Source organism: Vulpes lagopus, chromosome 1 (genome assembly GCF_018345385.1).
Source record: "Vulpes lagopus strain Blue_001 chromosome 1, ASM1834538v1, whole genome shotgun sequence".
Taxonomy (NCBI): domain Eukaryota; kingdom Metazoa; phylum Chordata; class Mammalia; order Carnivora; family Canidae; genus Vulpes; species Vulpes lagopus.
The window spans coordinates 175,892,129-175,909,234 of record NC_054824.1 but is presented as its reverse complement, the minus strand read 5'-3'; the positions used below and the strand labels follow the sequence as shown (position 1 = coordinate 175,909,234).

At 36.2% G+C, this 17,106-nt stretch overlaps 1 protein-coding gene across 1 annotated transcript in view; it reads right to left on the bottom strand.

Moving 5' to 3' along the window:
- INTS7 (integrator complex subunit 7) overlaps positions 1–17,106 on the bottom strand; it is an 86,884-nt gene that overhangs the window by 38,312 nt on the left and 31,466 nt on the right. Inside the window, exons 7-9 of the mRNA XM_041766105.1 lie at positions 16,901–17,023; positions 5,966–6,083; positions 1,850–1,984 (exon numbers count right to left, since the gene is read on the bottom strand). Coding sequence (XP_041622039.1) covers positions 1,850–1,984; positions 5,966–6,083; positions 16,901–17,023 — 376 coding nt within the window. The remainder of the gene's footprint in view (positions 1–1,849; positions 1,985–5,965; positions 6,084–16,900; positions 17,024–17,106) is intronic.

The following is a 17,106-nucleotide window of genomic DNA, read 5'->3' as shown; positions in this document are numbered from 1 at the left end:
AATGTGGTAATGATACACGGTGGATTATTATTCAGCCATAAAAAGAAAGAAAGCCTACCATTTGAGACAAATGGATCAATCTTGAAGGCATTAAGTGAAATAAGTTAGATAGAAGAAGAAAAATACCTTATGACTTCACTTGCATGTGGAATCTGAGCTCATAGGTACAGAGAACAGACTGGTGATTGCCAGAGAGACGTGGTGGGCAAAATGGGAGAAGGGGGTTGAAGGGTGCAAACTTCCAGTTATAAAATGAGTAAGTCATGGGATGTAATGTACAGCATGGTGGGTACAGTTAATAATACTATACTGTATATTTGAAAGTTAAGAGAGCAGATCTTAAAAGTTTTCATCACAAGAAAAAAAATTTATAACTATTTATGGTGACTGATATTAACCAGACTGTGGTGATCATTTCACAATATATACAAATATCAAATCATTATGTTGTACACTGAAACTAGTATTTAAAAAAAAAAAAAGATATATATATATATATATATATATATATATATATATATATATATATGTTAAATCAAGAGTTAAAGTCACAAAGGTACAAATAAAGGTAACTGAAAGTGTCACCAGCTTAGCTGAGGAAAATACTAGGAACAGCAAACCATATAGTTTGCTAACTAGACATAAATCTTCCTAACTAGACATAAATCTTTAATCTTCTTAACTAGACATAAACTATACTTGTCTATTTTCACCTACAGTGTAACTTTCTAATAAAAACTGAAACCCTTCTAGGAAGTAATGAAGACCCCATATAATCTTATTAATGTTTTAAGTCAGACCACAAAGAACAAACCCCTTAAGATGTCTCATGTAATAGCAGTACTATAAGCATTATTCCACTACCTTAGAGCTAAAGTTTCTCTAGAAGTTCTAGAAAATTCTGAATGTATCAGTCATCCATATTGAAGTTAATATATATGAGCTTTGAGAACACAGTTTTCTGTGTTACATGGTAGAAAATACTCATTACTGTATCAAAAATAAAACAGGTTTAAATATTCAAATAAGAATCAACATTTAAGGAGCAATTTTAAAGAAACGTCACCTAAGTTAGTGTAGGGCTTGACAGTGTTAAGTCTAGTGAGGGTCAGGGCGCTAGAAAAAAATAGGTACTAGGAATGAGCAGTGCTGATGTCTAGTGGGGATAAGATCTCGACTTATAAAGATAAAAATAAACACTGAAACAGAAGAGAGGTCCAAAGTGCATTTGTTTTTGAACACCAGCTTGAACTTATTCAAACCTTCAGGTCAAAGATATTAGAAATACAGTAAAATATAAGCATTATTTTCTATTCACATTCTAAGTTATGCATATCAGTTTAATGCTTTAAATACCTAGAGACAAATTCTAGGCAAATTTAATTCATATTACTCTGTTAACACATTTGCCCCTAGGTGAAACTATTTGTTATCTAAGCCCCTTGATAACTTAAGGGATCTTTTCCTCAATTTTTCAGGTTTTTGTACAGGTGAACAAACTGTCATACCACAGGACAGTGATGGGCAGTCATACGCAATCCCTATCCACAGCACCATGCATGCAAAATTAAGCCCTGGGGAAGAAATGGGCAATGCTCCAATGAAACCTTTCAATTTCACAATCCCAATTCCAAGGTCCTCATATATATATTTTTTATTTTTCATAGGATTAAGTAGTATTGAGAAAACTTGCTCTAAGACCTCAGGGGGCAACCAGTAGATAAAAGCATATGTGCCAAGAATAAGGGATTAAAAAACCACACACACACACACACACACACACACACACACACACACACAATTGCACTCAAACATCAATCCAAAAGCCTCCAGTCCTAATCAAACTTACCTTTTTCTTGACAAGAGACCGTTATATTAGTTAGGACTCGTACTCCATGAGCTGCAATGCCCCTGTTATTATGGTAACAGCACTCTTGGGCTAATCTGACCAAGTCAGAGGATCTGGGGGAGGAACCCACATTTCCTAAACAAAAAAGAGAGAAGTAGCACAGACTTAATTCATTTATAAAGTCCAAAAGCAGTTCAGCATAGAGGTTCGTTGTTCTCATTTTCAAGAGCAAAATCTCTACTCCATCTACTTCTACTCCGTCATCAACATAAACCATCATTTCTGTTTCTCTTGTCAAGGAACTTAGAATAGGTATATCTTGATAGTCTATAATGATTAAGACCTAATATAGGACTTTCCCACAAAAATATTAATTTAAAAATAAGGAACACAGCAAAAGCCAAAACAACTAAAGATTGTATCTTGGGAGTGCAAATGGATTCTTATTAAAATGGAGGTCAATTTTAGGCTTATCAGATAAACCTTACCTTCTTTCAGGAGAGGAAAGAAAAAAAGAAACAAAAATTTTAAGTTTGCTCTTCCCACCTCAATGGGTGGCATATAGTTATATTGCAAAAGGTTTACACAGAATCCATGATTTTAAAACTGGAAAGGATTATGGAATCACATGATTCAATACCCTATTTTTACAGAAGAAACTGAAACCCAAAGATTTTAAGCATCTTGTCCCTGAGATCACAAAATTTGTTATTTATGCCCTACCTCTGTGCTTTATAACTTAAGTTCTATGCTATAAATTGCAGCAACTTTTAAAATTCACACTTGAAATTCTGTAATGTAAGGTTTGCATTATGTATATTTTTATTTATAGTAGAAAAACACTCAGGTGTGAGCGAACGTAAAGATCAGCAGATTAAAGCTTTTCAGCTTTTTAGCAGAGTCTCTTGTTCCTGCCTTCCTTTTTCTATTCTTGCTTATTTTTTCACGATTCCTATCACCTTCAACCTTGCCTCTCATGCTAAGAGTGATCGTATTTTTTGAGGTTGAAGGAGACATGATTACTAATTACAAAGCATAAACCAAGACCATCCCAGGTGATGGAGGACATATGTTGCCTTACTGATTTCCAGTTTAACATAAAAGTACCAGCTCAGGTAAACCCTCAGTGTTGTTAAAATAGGCAAAATATTAGAAAAGTTTTTTCAAGACTATGGAACTTGTATTTCTTCCATTCTTTGTCTTACCCACGTGACTGGGACAATACAGACTCATTTATAGATGTATAAGCATGTTTTGTAACTTGCATTTTTCCTATGAAGACTCATCATAGAAAACTTGGGAGAAAATCAGAAAAAATTCAAAATTTAAAAACTCACACACAATCACGATCTGGAGATAGTGACCAATATTCTGCCTTTAAAATATATTTTGGGCAGCCCTGGTGGCCCAGCGGTTTGATGCCACCTTCAGCCCAGGGTGTGGTCCTGGAGACCTGGGATCCAGTCCCATGTCAGGCTCCCTGCATGGAGCCTGCTTCTCCCTCTGCCTGTGCCTCTGCCTTTCTCTCTCTCTCTCTCTGTCTGTCATGAATAAATAAATAAATAAAATCTTTTAAAAATATATATAATATTTTGCAGCATTTTTCTATGTTAACTGTTTTAGGGACAAAACTATTTTTTAATTTAATTTTCACTTATTTAAAAATTATTTACTCAGATAAATTCATCTGATTCAAAAGGTCCAACAAATAGTAGAAAAAGGTAGGTCAGTGAGTAAAGACTTTCACCCAATGTTCTAGAGTCTATACATTTACAAGCATCATATTTCTTGATTTCTTTTTCCTTTTTCCACAGTTTTGCATCTTGCTTTAAATACTATATCAGGGCAGCCCCGATGGCCCAGAGGTTTGGCGCTGCCTTCAGCCCAGGGTATGATCCTGGAGACCCAGGATTGAGTCCTAAATCGGGCTTCCTGCATGGAGCCTGCTTCTCCCTCTGCCTGTGTCTCTGCCTCTCTCTCTCTCTCTCGTGTCTCTCATGAATAAATAAAATCTTAAAAAAAAAATACTATATCATGGATATTATTCCATATTTTCTCTTTAATAAGTTATATTGACTTTTATCGCAGTTGTGTATTATAATTTCTTTAATGAGTTCCCTATTGATGGATTTTTTTTTATGCTATTACATCCCTGCTGATGGACAATGTTTTGCTATTACATATTATGATGCTATTAATAACCTTCCACATCTGCCATTTCTCAAATGTGTGAATATAGAATCAATTCCTAGAAGGGAATTTCTGGGTCATTTATAGTTTTGATGAGTATTTCCAAATCACCTATGCAGACATTTATTTGATAGTTCACAACCGCTCCAGCAGCTTGGCCGTGTGATTTGCTCTGGCTGTTGAGACATTAAAAAACATGTGCAAGTAAATGACTATGCAGTGCTTTTTGTGCTGGTGGCTTGCCTTCTTTTGGCTGCTGCCAACCCTGGGAACCTGATGTCAACAAGGCTAAGCTAGCCTGCTGAGTCACATGCAGGAGAATTAAGGTGTTCTGCTGAAAGCCTTTCAACCTCCAGCCAGTGAATGAGGCCCTCTTAGACCGTCCAGAATGGTCAAGGTTCCAGATGATTGCAATCTTATGAGTAAAAGCCCATGTGAGACTAGGAGAAGCATTCAGCCGAGGTCAGTCAAAACTGCTGATATGCAGAATCAGAGCAAATACAATTGTGATGGTTTTGAGCCAATAAGTTTTGAGGTGATTTATTACATAGCAGTAGGTAACTGACATAGAAATACCTCACAGAATCACCAGAAAGACTAGAAAACTAAGCTCAGAAAATGGACAGGAAAAAGGCCAGGCTAGAGACCAGCCAAGATTGCAGCCCAAACCAGGCACAGAATCAGTTGAGTGAAGATATTACCACCATTCATACTGATTCCTCGATGGCACAGCTTACACTGCTGCCAAAGGTACGGTGACAGAGCAAATGCCCACTGCTAGGTAGACCCTGGAAACCGGGCGTGGCCGAGGTCACTGCTGTGGGGCTAGAATGGATTCTCCTACTTCCCTACTACTTCTTGTTACTGGCTCCCAATTCAGCCTGTGCTATGAAATCATCAGCTGAGTCCAGGTCACATGTGTGCACCCGAGCTGGCAGGAAGGTTGGCAAAGAGAGTACCAGGTCTTTTCATCTTCCTATCAAGACTTATTTTTTTTTTTAAGATTTTATTCATTTATTCACAGAGGCAGAGAGAGAGAGAGAGAGAGAGAGGCAGAGACACAGGCAGAGGGAGAAGCAGGCTCCATGTCAGGAGCCCGATGTAGGACTTGATCCCAGGTCTCCAGGATCATGCCCTGGACTGAGGTGGCACTAAACCGCTGAGCCACCCGGGCTGCCCCCTAGCAAGACTTCTCTATATGGCAGGGAATTCCCTTTACCTGGTAAGTTCATAGGCTGTGAAGCCATAAAAAGAACAAATGGACACTGCAGTTCTTTAACTAACTCAATTCAAATTAACTGACTAAAAAACAGGAAGCAATATAGATCCCACAAAATCTGCATTAAAACAAAACAAAACAAAACAAAACAAAACAAAACAAAACACTTTTATCCATTAAGTCTGTTAGATAGCAAACTCCTCAATGGGCATTAATAAAGGCATTTTGAAGTTAAACCATCTAGAATAGGCAACTGGGAAAGCATTATTGAACTGGAGTAAAGTTTTATTTTAATCATTTTCCAGAGGGATAACATATACCTAAAAGAAGGTACATGACATTTGCTTCTAAAATTCACCACCTTTTGGCCTTTAAAATGTACTTCAATCCAAAGGGCACATTGAGTCAGAGACATACAAAAGCAAACGAGCTCTGTTAGGGATCCTCAAAAATACGATTTCACCCACACAGAATTCAAAATGGGGCAAATCTATAAAAAAAAAAATCCTTGAATTATGATCAGGGATGCAAAATGTTATGTCCACAGGCATTAGTGAAGAAATCATTTTCAAATAAAATCACCAGCATACAGTACATAAGACCGAAACCATTCTGGATTCTCAGGCTTGAAAGAAACCACCTGCATCATTAACATGAGCAAAGGGATGAGCACATTATCCATCTGTCCTCTCCTTTCTTCTCCTTACCAGAAGCTATGCTGAAGTAATGTTTGATGGCAATGGTCCCTGACAGTGTGGAAAGGACAGACAGCATTCCAAGTTTCAGGCTGTCGTAAGGAGTCTGGAGGGCACATTCACAGAGTGCCTGCGATACAGAAAAGAAGGGAACACAGAAGTTGAAATACCTTCAAACTGGTGAATTGTTTTAAATGTTCTAGCTTTTAGAAAAATGTTATCTTTTTGCCCATGATAACAAACTTAAGTCAAACTGCTGCAGCCAAGAGGAGCATGAGGAGACATATTAGCTGAACACAATGCCATTTCCTAGAGGGGACCCTATACTAGAAAAAGGACACTAAGTAAAAATGAAAGCAACCAGAACCAAAAATGAGCTTTCGTTAATAATAATGATGTACCAATGTCGGCTTATTAATTTTAACACATGTGCTGGACTAAAGTTAAAGACCAACAATTCAGGAAACTGGGTGTAGGGTGTGGCAACCCTCTGTATTATCTTTCCCATTTTTTTTTTATCAATCTATACCTGTTCTGAAGAATAAAGTCTATTTTTTAAAAAGGTTATTATCATGACTGATTTTTTTATTAAGCCCACTGAAAATTATGTACTACTCAGTCCTTATATGCAAAACTACCACCTCCACCACCTTTCGATTAATTGAGAGATACGAATATTAGTTCATATGTGTATATTTTAAAAAAAGTAAGAATGTGATACTCTATCTTGCATGTAAGTGAATGCACTGTCCATCCTTCTCCATTTCGGGTCATCCACTTTACTCCTATCATCCACTTTACTCCTAACGTGGTCTGAAGAATTACCAAAAACAAGATGCTCATTTTTCTTTCAGTAATGTCAACTATGAATACATGCTCCTACTATGGTGACTCTTGCCTCATCCTGCAAACTTACTCTTAGGATATGTCATATAAACGGTCAAATAACTGCTCTGCTAAATTAAACTAGTTCCCATTCTCCCACAAAGACAAAGGTTCAGAAAATAGCAAAACTTAAAAGACTAGGGGAAAAATAAAAAATAAAATTTCAGAAAAGGTTAAACAGTAAATTTATTTGTACCAGATAAAAATGTCAACAAAATCTTAGGAGTGGAGAGATTTATATAACCTGGTTCTAAAGATCATACAGATAAATAAAAATCAGAAAAACTGGGAAGCCTCAGTGGCTCAGCGGTTTAGCGCTGCCTTTGGCCCAGGATGTGATCCTGGAGACCCAGGATTGAGTCCCAAATCGGGCTTCCTGCATGGAGCCTGCTTCTCCCTCTGCCTGTGTCTCTGCCTCTCTCTGTCTTTCTCTGTGTCTCTCATGAATAAATAAATAAAATCTTTAAAAAAAAATCAGAAAAATTCTCATGAAGTATAATGAGAGACAAAGGAAGCCCCACCAAATATAAAATGTACAATAAACCTATAGAAGTCAAAGTAGTTTTTCCTACTCATGGACTGAGAAATCAATGAGTGGGAATTAGTCCCAGAAATGGATTCAAATACACATATAAGTTAATATTTGTTTAGTGGCATTTCAAATCAGAGGGATTTTGTAATAAATGGCTCAAGGACAAATGGTCAGTCATCTGGGTAAAATAAAACTTAACCCTTGTTTCTTTTTTATAAATAAAAACCAAAGCTATAAAAATTACTAAGGGTTAAAATGGGAAAAGAAAAAGTAAAAAGATAACTGACAAGCCTGAGGAAAATGTTCATATAAGGTCAATAAAGGCCCAATCATCTTAATATATAAAAACTTCTTACCAGTATACAGGCAAACAACCCAATAGAAAAATGAGTTCATAGACAAAATTTATATTAATGTCTTTTAAAAATAAGATGCTAAACCTCACTCATTATTTTGAAAAATTTAAAAGATTTTTTTTCAGCAGATTGGAGAAGATTAAAGTTTAATAAGACATACTACTGAAAACAGTGTGGGGCAACAGTTGCTCTCACATTGCCAATAGAGAAATAAAATGGTATAAACTTCATTAATGGGTAATTGACATTGAATATAGAAACTTTAATTATATGTATCATAGGACCCAAGAACTTCTTTTTTAGAAATGTATGCTCACAATGATGTTTTGTTTTTATTTTTTTATAAACCAGTCAAGGAAAAAAAAAAAAAAAACCAGTCAAGGTAGCCATGTAATAGTAACAGTCAAAGTACTGGAAACAACTCTATTGTCTATGGTGGGACTGGAAATATAAAGGGAGTACCATATAGCTGGTGAAAGAATGCAGATCTAAGTATTAATGACAGAGGTTCTCCAAGATGTACTGTTAAGTGATAAAAGGTTCAGAACATGCATATACTGCATTTTCATTTTCATACAGTAAAAAGGACATACACATGCTTATGTATGGATGACAAAATTTGGAAGGATATGTAAGAAATTAGTAAAACTGACCACCTCTGCAGGGGAGAGCTGAGGGAAGAGATAACTTACAAGACAGACTTACTTTCACTCATTGTGCACCCTGAACTCTGCATTTTTAATCATGTGTATGTGTACTTTTACAACCGAAAGAAAAACCTAGTTAATAACAAAATCAGCAGCAGCAGCAGCAGCAGCAGCAAATAATCATGAAAGCAATGGAAATGGACTTGGAAGACTGTGATGGAGATGAAGCAAACAAGAAGTGTGGCGGTTAGGCCAGAATATGGAGTATTTATTTGTGGCCTAGGAGGAGATATCTCCAAAAGGGATGAAGGCTAAGACAGAGAAACACTCAGAAGATCAGGCCAGATTAAAGATGGCCCTGAAAGTTAGGCAGAGTAATTTAAGCTTAATGGGAAAGGAAATAGTAAGTCACTGGAGAGGAATAATGTTAATGAAAGATTTAGAGAAGATTATTCTGGCAATGATAAACAGGTGAGAGCCAAAAAGCCTGGGGCAGAAATCCAGGTGGTGGTGATAGATGATGGCCTGAACTACAGCTTGAGAGTAGGAATGGAGAGTGGAGGGTGAATACGATAACGTTACAGGGAATAAATCAACAAGAAGGATTCAATGATTACTAAAAAATTTCAAACCTGATGACTAGAGAATATTGGTTCCATTTATGAAGACTGAGAATTTATGGAGATAAGCTAATTTCTGAGGAAGGACAGAAACAGGAAGAGATATGAAATCCAAGAAGAAACATCTACCAGGCATTTGAAATTTGACATGTAACAGATTTTTAACCCCAAGACTTGCATCAGAATTCTGGCTCTGCCACTTAACATCTCTGTGATCTGTGCCAATTACTGAAATCTTTGAGTCTCAACTTCTTTGTCTGTAAAATGGGGGTAAAGACATATACAGAATTGTTTTCTTTCTTTTTTAAAAATATTTATTTTAGAGAGAGAGAGAATGTGTGCGAAGAGGAAGGGGGAAGATAAATCTCAAGCAGACTCCCCGCTAAGTGTGGAGCCTGACTGTGGCTCAAGTCCATGACCCAGGAGATCATGATCTGAGCCAAAATCACAAGCTGGATGCTTAACTGACTAAGCCACCCAGGCATCCTGTAGAATTGTTTTCATATAAAACATCTCTGGAAAAACATATTAGAAATTAGACATTGGTTGCCACTGGGCAAATGATTGGATGGCAGAAGACTTAAGTGGGAAATACCTTATGATATATATCCTTTTGCAATTTTTGAATTCTGACACATGAACATACTAGCATAAAAAATTTTAAGTAAAATATAAGTGGGGGTGACATTTATTGTCTGTAATAATAAAAAGCTCCTGAGACGCAAAGCTCTACAAGCTACTATGCAGGAGAGCAGTTCAGAAACTCAGGGAGAAGGACTAAATCACTGGAGAATGAATGCCCACACTGATGTGAGGGATACCGTCAGAATAGCAGAGAAGAATGGGAGGAAGCACTGAGACTCAACTGAGCTCAATGACACAATTCTGAAGAAAAGGGGGCAGTGCAGAAACCAGAGAGGATACAGGGTTTTTTTTGAGAGTGGGAAAAATGAATGAGGACAATTCAATGCAAAGAAGCCAAGAGAAGGGGTAAAGCTGACAGTGCCAAATACACTAAAAGGAAAGATGACAAAGGCAGACAAGCCTCCAGATTTAGCATTAAGAACACTAGTGACATTTCAAGTGCCTAAGCAAAAGTGATAGGAAACAGATCTAAAGGCAGGTGTATTAAAGAAAGAGTGAAGGATAAAGAAATAAAAGCAGGCATAGATACTGTTTTTGAAGTACAAAAGAAAGCAGTTTTTAAAAAAATGATTGTGTTTAAATAATACCATAGTCTTTTCTACTTATGCAAACACTTAAGCCATTTCCATTTATCTATGTCTTACTGCCTAAATTGTCCTACCTTATGCTCTTAATTAGTTTAGGCTTAGAAATAAAATCCTCAGCCAAATAGCCCCAGAAGTTAAGGACTATTTACTGATTTAACTTTGAATAATTAAGAAACATTTAACCTTTTGGGATAATCAAGAAGGTGTACACAAGGCATTTATGATAATGGTATTAATAATTTTTATTTTTTAATTTTTTTGTATTAATAATTTTTTAAAAAGCAGAAAGAATTTCACCATTTAAAAAATTGAGATGGGTTTATACTATATGTTGGCAAATCGAACTTCAATAAAAAAGTAAATTAAAAAATTTTTTTTAAATGTGAGAAAAATGTTAGAATAATTTTTGATAAAGTTATTTATGTTATCTTCTAATTTCTGTCACTCAGTACCACATTGCGTACCTAAAATGCTCTCAGTAAATACATACTGATTTCAAGGTTCATTGATTCAAATCCGTTAGCTTAACAGAGCACATCACAAAGTTCCCCAGAGATGGCATGTCAATCCTATTTCAGTGATGAAATCTGGCTCATTTCTGTTCCAAGGACATGACCTATTACAAAACTGTCTTACCAGGTCCATTTTTCATACTGACAAAAAGGAAAAAAATCTAACTCTTCAAAACAGCCCCCTCTCTCCCTTACTTCCATGGTCATCTTTACTGATTGGTTTGAATTTGTCTCTCTAGGCTGGCTTACCTCACTGCTCAACTGAAGCTCTGTCCTGAATTACTGTTTTCTAGGTCAGTTCCTAACTAGGGGCTTCTCCTCTACCCTAGAATGGGACCAGCCACCAGGGATGTGCTCCAGAAAAGCACAGCAAAAAGCTTATAAGCTTTAACATACAGAAAAATGTTATGTTTAAAAGTACTCTGTCAGAGACATAACCCCTCTAAATTTTCTATATTTCCATTGTATCAACCCATAAAGAAAAAGATGATTAAAAGAACTAATTCTCAGGCTTAACTTGTCATTCCTCCTCATATTAGGTAAAGTACAAATCAGAACTCTCAGGAGATATAAAGCCAAACATAAAATAGTCTTTGAAAATATTCAGAACAAATAATCTTTCACTTTGTAACAGAACTGCTTAGCAGAGAGCCTGACATGCAGAGCTCCATCTCAGGACCCTGAGATTAGGACCGGAACCCAAGGCAGATGCTTAACCGACTGAGCCATCCAGGTGCCCTCATCAGTTTAGTTCTTTTGTAGTTAAGACTGTTTCTTGGTTTGCCTCTCCCTTTTTTCCCCATATGATCATTTGTTTTGTTTCTTAAATTCTACACGAGTGAAATCATATGATATCTTTCTCTGACTTCTGCTGTAAAACAGAACTCCTTCAAAAACACTTTCTATATTTATTGTCTCTGATATTTCTCCTGTTTTTCCAATCAGTCTTGTACCCACAATACTCCAATAAAACTGTTCTCATGCAGATCATCAACTACTTCATTCTGCTAAATGCAAAGGCAAATTATCAGTTCTCATCTCTTGGGAGAATACAAATACAGTGCAGTATCTCCCATGGTGGACTGCAGCGTTCTTCCTATAAAACAGTACTATCTTGGCTTCTCTCCTACCTCACTGGCTGCTTATCAGGCTGCTTTGCTGGTTCTTATTTCATCATTCCCCGAATCCTCTCATTTATTCTCTCTCCTTAAGTGACTCATCCAGTCTCATGACTTTAAATACCATCTATGAACTAATGAGACTCTCATATTTACAACTTCATTTAGATCTGTTCTTTAAACTCCAACTCCTTGATATCTCCACTTGGATGTCTGATACCATAAACTTTATTTGACCAAAACTGAACTCTTGATCTTTAAGAAATAAGCCTCCTACAGTCTTACCCATTCCAAGTAAATCTGTTGAAGCCAAAAACCTTGAGTCATCCTTTGTCTTATACTCTACAAATAATTTGTCAGTAAATCTGTCAGACTTGCCTTTAAAATGTATCCAGAATATTAGCACTTTTCCCTGCTAACTTCACTGTTCCGCTGGGTTCAGATAACCATAGTATTTTCTAATTGGAATATTTATAATCACCTCCTAAATGTTTTTCCTTGCTTCTGCCCTTGTGTCCCTACAATCTAGTCTCAATACATCTAAGCCAGAGAGAATCTTTTGGAACAAGTAGGCTAATGTTCTCGGCCCCCCAACCCCCAACCTCTGGTAACCATCACTTTACTTTCTGTTTTCATAAGTTTGGCCTTTTTAGATCCCACAAATAAGTGATATCATACCGTATTTGTCTTTCTTTGTCTGACTTGGGATGGAGGGAGTGGGGGATAGGACGGGTGTTGTTTAAGGGTACGAACTTAAAAACAGTAAGTCCTGGGGATCCCTGGGTGCCGCAGCGGTTTGGCGCCTGCCTTTGGCCCAGGGCACGATCCTGGAGACCCGGGATCGAATCCCACGTCAGGCTCCCGGTGCATGGAGCCTGCTTCTCCCTCTGCCTGTGTCTCTGCCTTTCTCTCTCTCTCTGTATGACTATCATAAATAAATAATAATAAAAAAAAATTTAAAAAAACAGTAAGTCCTAGAGATCTAATGTATAGTATTATAGTGAATATGGACAACAATATTGTATGATAATCATCAAACATGCTAAGTCTCTAGAACTTAATTATTCCAACCATTAAAATTAAGAAATGATAATTCTGTAATGCAATGGGATGCTAATTATCACAAAAATGGCAATCATAGTACAATATATGTGTATCATATCAACATGCTGTACACCTTAAATTTATACAATGTTATATACCAAATATATTTCAATTAAGAAATAATAATGGCCTATACTAAAGAACAGGACACATAGGCCCTAAATGATCTGCTAACCACTTCATTCATCTTACAGCATCTCCAACTCTTCTCCTCTTTGTAATCACACTCAACTCATTCTCATCAATGCTTTCACCTCAGGACCTTTCTTGCTATTCTTTCTGCTGGTAATGCTCTTGCCCCATGAAGTTGGTGGTCCCTCCTTTAGGTCCTTGCTTAAGTGTCAACTTCTTAGTGACAGCTCCCCTGACCACCCTGTGTAAAACTGCAGCTTCCATCTTCCTCACTCACTAATCCTCTTCCTTGACTTTTTCTCCATAGCATATATTACTACCTGGCCTCTCTACCAAACCTTCTCTAGAGAACTTCTTCAGAAAATTCCCACACATACTTTTCCAAGGAAAATGAGTAGCTCAAGGTGAAAAAACAGACAAGTATATAAGGAAAAAGGGTACTATAAAAGAGGGCCAATAGAAATCAGGAGCAGAGATACCTTTGAAAAGACTTTACATAAGCTGGAGAGATAATTATTGAACTAAAACAGGAGAAATTATTCACAACACAACACAACACAAAGAGATAAAGAGATGGAAAAGGGAATAGAAGGAACATGGGGGATTCATAAAAGAGCTAACATATATTTAAGTGGAGATCCAAGAGGAAAAGCAGTATCTGGAAAAGTTATGGCTGAAAACTTCCCAGAACTGTTGAAAAGCACCATTCTTATGATTCAAGAAAATCAATAGTCCAGGCAGTTTAAATAGAAGAAATCTATAATCAGACTGTTCATAGTGCAGAACATCAAATTAGAGAAAAATTTTAAAGCAGGAAAAAAAATTCCTTCAAAAGAGTACTGCTATTCTCAGCAGCAATAATGGAAATCAGTAGACAGTAGACAGTAGAATGCTATTCTCAATGTGCTGGGCATTCTACTCCCAGAGAGAGTGTCTTTCAAGGTTGAGGGCAAAATGAAGACATTTTCAGACAAACAAATACTGGGAGAGCTTACCACCACAGATCCTCACCAGAGGACTTTCCAAAGGCAGAAGAAAAAGTATCCCAAAGAGAAAGCCTGAGATGCAAGAAGACCAAAGACAGTGGAACGTCCAAATGGTCAATGAATTTATAAAATAACAAAATTATTCGATACAAGAGGATTAAGACACATGATAACAATATATAAGAGTTTAGAAGGATATAAATGAAAAGTGTATTTTAAGGTCTTTGCACCAGAATTAACACAGGACATAACTAAAACGTAAAGATGCATTAAAGAAACACTGGAAGTAGTAAAACAATGATAATCTTTTTGTTTTAAAGATTTTATTTATTTATTTGGGAGAGAAGGAGAGAGCGAGAACCCATGAGGGAGGGTAGGAAGAGAGAGAGAAGCAGACTCCCCACTGAGCAGAGAGTCTGATTCAGGGTTCGATTCCAGGACCCTGTGAGACAAAGGCAGATGCTTAACTGCCATCCAGGCAACCTTAAAACAATGATAATCTATCATATAGACACATCCAGGAAAAAACTGAAGTAGCTATAATAACATCAGACAAAATAGAAGGCAAAAGATGCAGTATAGATAACTAGAGAAATGAAAAGATATAGCATATTCATGCATTAAAAGACAACATCATAAAAATATCAATTTCTTACAAATCGATCTTCCCAAATGATGGAATCCCAATGAAATTATCAACTTTTTTTTCGACTTTTTTTTTTGTGTGAAATTTGATCTGTTACTTCCAAAATTTATGTAGAATATCAGTGGCTAATAAATTAACAAGTATCCAGAATATACAAAGAATGATTATAAATCAACAGAAAAATAACCAAGTATTGAATAGCCATGTCACAAAAGAGGAAATCCAAATGGTCAATAAACACATTAAAAGGATGTTCAACTTCAGTAATCAAGGAATTAGAAATTAAAACGACAACTTCTAAACTGGTAAAAAATGTAATCTAAGGATGTGAATCAGTGGGCACTCTCTACTGGGAATGTAAATTGGTTCAATCACTTTGGAACACAGTTTGACATTACCCGGTAAAGCTGAAGATATACATATTCTGTAAGTCAGCAATTTCACTCTCAAGTATATAAAGAAACTCCTGCATATTAAGTGTCAAGAGATAAACTGAAGAATGTTCATAGCAGCATTGGTTGCAAGAGCCCCATGTTGAAAATAACCCATCAAGAGCAAGTAAACTGGTCCATTCCATATAACGAATACTACATAGCACTTAAAGGAAAAAAAACCTCATGCAACCACATGTATGAGTCTCATCAGTATAATGTTAAGCACAATAAATAAAAACAAATAGTAAGCATTATTTTTTAGGGAAGCATATATAGGTAAATAAATAAAGAGCGAAGAAATGATCATCACAAAAGTGAAAACAAAAGTTTCCTTTGGGCTGGCTTTATGGTTCTAATCAAGGAGGACTGTACTAGGAAGGTGGCAAGGTTATGTGAGCCTGCAGAGTTCTGTTTCTAGCTGGATGGTGGCTAGAAAACATTGTTTTCTTTTACAATTATTTAAGCTATTAAATATTTATTTTATATACTTTGTATATGTGGTCTATCATACAATAAGGAAAAAAATGAGAAGGGATGATACAGTGCTTTCCCTGGGTTTGGTTTCCTCTGGTAGCTAAGTACATTCTCTTCTTGGAAAGACAGTATTATTTAGTAGAAAATGCATTACAGGAGAGAGCTCTCTTAATTAAAATCTTAATTAAGTCCTCTTAGGAAGTTCTCTTAAGCATATTAAGTCTCTCTGAACCCTAATTTGTTCATCTACTAAATGCAAATACTAACAACTGCCCTTATCTCTAGGGATATTTGTGACTATCAATCACAATATACTGAAATGTGTTTAGAAAATGGCAAATAAAAAACCAATTAACACAGAAGCTTAGTTTCATAAACTGAAATTCAAAGGTTTTTGTTGCACTGTAGCTATGATGACACGAAGAGATAGTAAAATCCATGAAAATAAAGGTCAAATTCTAAGAATCTTCCATTTCACTTTAAATGGCATTTTTAAAAAATGGTACATCTGTTAACAGTAGTGAATAAACAAATAGGGCTCCATTTTGAGAAAAATATAAAACATTAAATTAACCTAAGAAATGCTATAAAAGATGCCACATTAGTAAGAGCCTAGATATTGGGCAGCCCCAGTGGCCCAGCGGTTTAGTGCCGCCTTCAGCCCAGGGTGTGATCCTGGAAACCCGGGATCGAGTCCCACGTCGGGTTCCCTGCATGGAGCCTGCTTCTCCCTCTGCCTGTGTCTCTGCCTCTCTCTCTCTGTGTGTCTCTCATGAATAAATAAAGTCTTTAAAAAAAAAAAAAAAGAACCTAGAGATTGAGACCTGCTCTTATATTTACAAAAGAAAACTTAGGAATGTCCTTCCTTTCCATGAAAAGGAAAAATATACTTTGCTGAGTTATGCTTCCAGGACCTTCTCCCTAATAAATCACAGTCAGTATCAACTGTTCTCCCAAAAGTGAGTAAAGGAGACAAGCATTAAATAAATGATTTCACTGGGCTTCTCAAACAGCCTTAATGCTGTTACAGGAAAATTCACAAGAAATTGAGAAGCAAGTCTAACTCACTAACAAATTGAAACATGAAAGGATGAAAGTTTTATGTATTTACTTTGCCACTTAAAATAACATCTATCACAAATATCAATTCCCCTAAATTTTTTTTCATAAAGAATGAAAAGATGACAAAAGATGACAAAAATGTAAAAACTTTTTACAATGATATATTACTTTTCTATATAAAATACTAATGTTCAAAGTTCTACATACCTGAATGTTTTCCCTGCTCCAAGTGTGTGGTGTTTTATTGGCAAGTAATTTCAGATCTTGAATAGCAAGTCTCTTTACTGCTTTCCTAGGATCATTCTTCAAATATTGCAATAGAAGCTGAATCTATGAAAGAAGTACGTCATTTGTGAACAATACTGCCACTGAAATTACCATTAGGGATGTACAGTTCAGTGAAACTTTTAGAT